Source organism: Lytechinus variegatus, chromosome 4 (assembly GCF_018143015.1).
Source record: "Lytechinus variegatus isolate NC3 chromosome 4, Lvar_3.0, whole genome shotgun sequence".
Classification (NCBI taxonomy): domain Eukaryota; kingdom Metazoa; phylum Echinodermata; class Echinoidea; order Temnopleuroida; family Toxopneustidae; genus Lytechinus; species Lytechinus variegatus.
Genome location: NC_054743.1, coordinates 17,249,446 through 17,255,557, shown reverse-complemented (window position 1 = coordinate 17,255,557; position 6,112 = coordinate 17,249,446). Strand labels below are relative to the sequence as shown.

The 6,112-nt window shown below is 42.3% G+C and overlaps 1 protein-coding gene across 1 annotated transcript; it reads left to right on the top strand.

Moving 5' to 3' along the window:
• The first annotated feature begins 653 nt into the window (after positions 1-653).
• LOC121413515 (frizzled-9-like) lies at positions 654-5,681 on the top strand. The gene has a single exon (XM_041606348.1). It carries the CDS (start codon positions 1,809-1,811, stop codon positions 3,636-3,638), a length of 1,830 nt encoding a protein of 609 aa, XP_041462282.1. The 5' UTR covers positions 654-1,808; the 3' UTR covers positions 3,639-5,681.
• The last annotated feature ends 431 nt before the right edge of the window (positions 5,682-6,112 follow it).

Sequence of the window (6,112 nt, the reverse complement as noted above, 5' to 3'; positions counted from 1 at the left end):
ACGTGTCATCGTGGTCTGTGATTCAACGCCCCCTCTGTTCAGAAGATGGGTACCATGAGGAGATTGGGAGGGAGAGGGAGGGGGAGGGAGGGAGGGAGGGGAGGGAGGAAAGGGGGAAGAGGGGTGGATGTAGATGGGTAACGAGCCCAGGGTAACGAGATTGATCGATTGTTAAGATAGGGAATCAATAGGGGTTGGGTGAAGAGATGACGAGATGGACGAGATGGTTTTTTTACAGGTATAGGGAAATCGAGTCAGCAGACATGGATACTGAATTATCGATCCCTTTTTAAATGAATATCAGATTAAACAAATTGTAACTTCTGAATATCAAATTAAAAATATATTTACATGACATGATTAATATGGTTCTCGATAATTATTAACATCTTGTTCTACATGTCTGACGTTTGACTCGATCTTAAAGATTTTAAATTTTGTTTAAAATAAATTCCTCACAATCAACATCCCACCAGCCCATCGACAATCTTTTAAAGACAAATGAAGAAAAAAAGAGAAATGGAAAGAAATGAAAGAGGAAAAGAGAAAGGGCGAGAGGAAACCCCCTCAGGATTTCTTGTGAATACTGTAATAACTTCCACAGATCTCCAGAGCTCGCCCGCTCCATACATTTTTTTTTATTACCGCCGGTGACCTCTCCCGTAATGCACGTTGATTCACGACCCCAGCTGTGCGGAGCGAGTTAATATTCTACCCGGGAGAAGAGGGCGAAGAGCTCTGTCATTGGTCGGCCGTTTATTGGCTACACTGTTTCCCTGCAAGCTCGCCAACCCCACCGAGGCTCTTATGTTTGTAACCTTCTTATTTATTACTAACAGAGCTGGTATATGATATTCACCGTTATAATGCATCTTCCCTGCCTGTTTCCAGTCTGAATTGGAGTTCTACGCGACGCAGTTGGATGGTAGAAAACTATTCACCGGGAATGCTCGATTGTGCATCCACTGTCCGATATTATTTTCTTATCTACCTTCCCCTCTCAAGAGGCAACGCACTTTTGAGGAGTATATCAACTATTATCGACTTGTATCATTTACCGACAGGAGTGATATTGAACTACATTCGCAACGTTTATCGAGATGAGATCACTCGAGAGAGCATCTGTAGATTGAACAAGAGCTAAACTTGTGTAAAAAGCTCATGGTTAACGGTTTATCCGTATCGTTTACATTTTCATTGAAGTCGGTGGCTCTTGATGTTCTCATTTGAATGAGTTTGTTGTATGCTTGAGCGGATTACGCTGGATAAAAAAAAGCTGACGGTCTTCATTCATCTCGCTCCATTCGATCAGTGTGTGCGCAACAAGCAAACCAGACAGACGTGTGATCAGCAAACGGCGCTAAAACAAATTTTCAAGTTTTTCCCTTCTACCTCTCAAACTCTGCCCAGTATCAGACTCCACTAAATATTGCGTGCAGTGGGAGGAAAAGAAGGAGGAGGGAGGATTCCAACTGATGCCTGCCAGGATTTGTGAGCGTCGAGACCTTGTAACAAGGAACACGTGTGAAATAGGAGCGGGATCAACTGTAAAGTGATACGCCGAGTGGCGTGTAGAAAACATCGAAGGTGAAACCCCAATTTGAGGAAACGTAAAGCAGACATGAGACTGGAGTTTCATCATAGTCTATACCAAGGGTTGTGAAATGAGCTCCAAGTAACTTATCATTGCGGTGAATGAACTGGGATTGATTATTAACACTTAAATGTCATCTCATGTTACTTGGAGAATAGTTTGGATGTCTGAGGGAAGATATTTGATGTTCTGATGTGGAAATTAATCGGTTGTCATGGCAACGTGGAACATCATCCTTTCCATTTTTGTGTTGTGGGGCTGGTGTAGTGGCAGCTATGGACTCGGAGTGCATCACGCGAAGAAACAGGGACATTGTGAGAGGATAACCATTGATTTCTGCCAAGGCATTGGGTATAACATGACCAAGATGCCCAACCTATTTGGACATGTAACGCAGAGTGAAGCAGCGCCGAGCATCCACGAGTTCCGTCCCCTGGTCGTCGTCGGTTGCGCCGAGCATCTTCGTCTCTTTCTCTGCTCGATGTACGCCCCTATGTGCTCTGAGCACATCGATGTCCGGATCCCATCTTGCCAGAGTATGTGTGAAGATGTGAGAAGGAAATGCGAGCCAGTGATGGCCCGTTTTAGTTTCGGCTGGCCCGAGAGTATGAACTGCGACAAGCTTCCTCGAGGGAAAGACCTGTGCATGGTTGCCCCCGACACCGCTGATGTCGGAGAAGTCATTCCGACCTACGATCCCATCTACAACAACGGAGGGGGGCCTGATGATAACAACCAATCTGGTCCGCCTGAAGATGGTGAGAGGGGATCGAATGAGACGTCATTGGCACCGCCGACTTGCATCAATCCTAAGAAATTTGTCTTCGTGTCGCAAACGAACTCCTGTGCGCCGAGGTGCGACGTCGACGTCTATTTCCAACGATCCGACAAGGAATTTACAGAGATGTGGATGGGTGTCTGGGCAATCCTCTGTTTCGTCTGCACCTCCATCACCGTCCTCACTTTTCTGATAGATCGTGGTCGTTTTAAGTACCCAGAAAGACCTATCATCTTCTTATCTATGTGCTACAACATCTATTCCATCACATACATTGTTCGACTTATTGTTGGCCCACAGGCCGTTGCTTGTGAGAAGACGTCAAGCGGCGTTCCATACTTGATCCAAGAGGGTCTTGACAGCACTGGATGTACCATCGTGTTCCTGTTCCAGTACTACTTCTTCATGGCCTCGTCGATTTGGTGGGTGATTCTGACGTTGACGTGGTTCTTGGCAGCTGGGATGAAATGGGGTTATGAAGCCATAGCAGCATACAGTAGCTACTACCACGTTGTTGCTTGGGCATTGCCAGCTTTAAAGGCCGTCATCGCCCTCTTCAAACGTCGCCTCGACGCCGACGAGCTGACTGGAATGTGTTACATTGGAAACCACGACCCCGATGTTCTTACATACTACGTTCTCGTCCCGCTTTTTATTTATTTCGCAATCGGGACCCTTTTCATTCTTGCTGGATTTTTCTACCTATTTAGGATTCGCAAAGTCATGAAAAATGGCGGCACCAATATTGACAAGCTAGAGAGGTTAATGGTTCGTATTGGGATCTTTTCAGTACTCTACACAGTGCCTGCTACTGCAGTGATTGCTTGTTATTTCTATCAGAGATCGAACATGGATTACTGGAGGATTGTAGCAGAACACGCCCCTTGCCAGCCCCTTCCACCAGAACAAGGAGGGGGTTGTGCCCCCATGAATTATTCCATCCCATCCGTCCCCGTTTTATCAGTGAAACTCTTCATGTTACTTGTGGTGGGCATCACGAGTGGTATGTGGATTTGGAGTTCAAAAACCGTGCAATCGTGGCAGAAATGGCTCGGCGGATGTGCCCTTTTTAAACCAGCACAGAAATCATCATTTCAACAGCAGCAGTTAAAGCAGCAACAGCAGCAGCAGTATCCAAATGGGGGAACGCCGAACAAAGGGAACAGGGCCCCGACGCCCCGGGGGAAGTATCCAACAATAAATGGCAACAACAGAAGCACTGGGATCGTTTACAGTTCTGTGAACGCAAGCAGTGCCATTGTATGACGCTTGAAAGGGATATGTACTCCAAAGAGTTTTTCCTTCATTTTTAAAGAGAGATTAAATGTATATTGTGTTCACAAACGGCTATTAAACCATCGAGAGGTTTTTCTTTCGACAACGGTCACATGTTATTATTCCCGACGTCGACCCTCTCTTTGGTTCACCCTGTAAATCTAAACAAGACATCTCGTTTTTATAGCTTCTTGTAATGTAATTACATCGAGTCTGTATTGTAGGATGTGTTTTGTACCGATTTGCATGCAAAGTGGGACAGTTTTGTTACATTGTATAAATAAGTTTCGAATATGTATCATTTGCAATGAAATGAGTTTGTCATTGGCGTGGCGTCCACTATAGCGTTCTTGAGATAGTAATTATCTTACTATACAATTTTGTTGATGTTGCTAGAGAAAATTGTTATGAAATGGCATTGGTTCCTAGCTCAATTCCCCTTCCATTATCAATGTACGTTTGTCAATCTCCCAAATATACACTTTTTATTTCGTGATGTTTATATCTTCCATTTTCTGGGAATTACTGGTTTGATATTCTGTTGAGCTAATGTAATGGACATTGGGGAATGAATAGTGCGCAGTATTAAATTCATACGAAATATTATGTTTATCATATCAAAACATCCCCAAATTAGCAATGCCTCTTTAAAATTTGCCCCCACTTTTCCCTTTAATTTGAGGTGATGGTCTCTGACTGAGGCATTGGAATTATTCTGTTTTATCATCCCCCTAATCCGCCACATCCAATCAGAATGATCAACTTAATTCAAGGCTTTCAATAGAATCGATTGAGAAAGCTGGTCGAATTGATTTCATACCCCAGCGACCCCCGTTCACGCCTAGCCTGATCCCTCCAACCCCCAATACCACCACCACTTGACAATGACATTGGTATAACCGGATTTCACACTCGGGCCACCTGTACGCGTTAGCAGAGACACTCCACGATTCTTATCCCGCTGCGATTTTTATCAACATTGGCTCTTTCACAGAGTTTCGGCAACAATGGCGTCATTGGCGTGCGCCCCTTGGGGTCCTTGTTTATTTATTTCAATTCCATAATTTTCCCTTTACCCCCACTTCTTTAATTTTCCTCACTTTTTGTCATTCATGCTTTGGAGGAAGTTTCCGCCCAAGTAGACGAGAAGAAAATGTTCTTTAAGAATCGAATCAACTCGTCAGGATGGATGCAAGTCAGCATCACTGATTGAATATTATTCGATTGGATTAGCTTTGACCCTTTTAATTTCTGAAAAGGTTCTCTCTTCCCTGCTGCCGTGTAATAAACAAAAACAGTGCTGGGGGTATCATGCAATATTACTAAATATCTCACACCTCGACTGCGATATTTCATTATATTCACTGGCAGGAGAGGCAAGGTACATTACACAAACATAGTTCACCTACCGGATCAATCCGAATATCTGGTTATTAATCATTGATCAGTTCGTTCGGTCAATTTCGTTATCGAGAGCCCCCTACCGCATCATAAAACGACAAAGGCGTCCGCCGATGAGAGAAAAAAAATCAATGAATAATTGCTAGTTTGTCCATTAGCAATTTGTATACACTCATGGGGCGGCAGCCTTTGTATTTAACATGTTTGTAGCAAGTACAAAGAACCGATAACGAATAATAAATTGCCCGTTATTCGTTTGTTGGCAGCTCTTATAAAAACACGATATGATATTGAAATGATTAAGAAATGAATTTAGCAAGTATTTATGGCATTTCATGACAGTAATGTTAGCATGGTAGCCTATGTTAACCATGAATGTTTCGTTGTTTATTAGTTAGTTATGCCGCTTTTTCTATAAGGAAGGGCAGAAATAACCTTTATTTAATAAAGTTATTTCTCCCAAATTCATATATCCTGAACACAACACGTGAAAATGCAGTATTCCCTAGAAAAGTGTATATGGATTATTTCATTTGAAACAGCTTTTTTGGCTTCATTCATACCTTCAAATTAATATGGTAATATATATTGCATTCTAAAGTGCTATGTATACCACCATCATAAATTCAACAATCGTGTGCAAAAATCCAAAATGTATAAATGGTTTGTCCTTTGCTATAGAGACGAAGCTAGATTATGATCTTTGCCGAAGTCGACGACCTGCTTACCAAAGATATATATAATACAGTCGTGATTCAAATCTCATCGTTGAAATTGATTTTTATTTTCTATTGACTGAGTCAACATCCCCAATACCATATTTTTTATATTCAGAAGAGTGACGTACACGAACAAAATATATTGTGTTTGATACAGAGGTGGATATGATTCAATGACCATATCGATTTTGATTTATTAAATTTGTATCTTATAATTGTTCATAACCAATGCAAATTAGTCAGGAGTGTCTAAGGATTGTAATGTCTGTATACATCGCATCTAATCAGATTTATCCCACAACCTTTTACGAATCGCTTTTATAATGACCTCAAATGATGGATCCA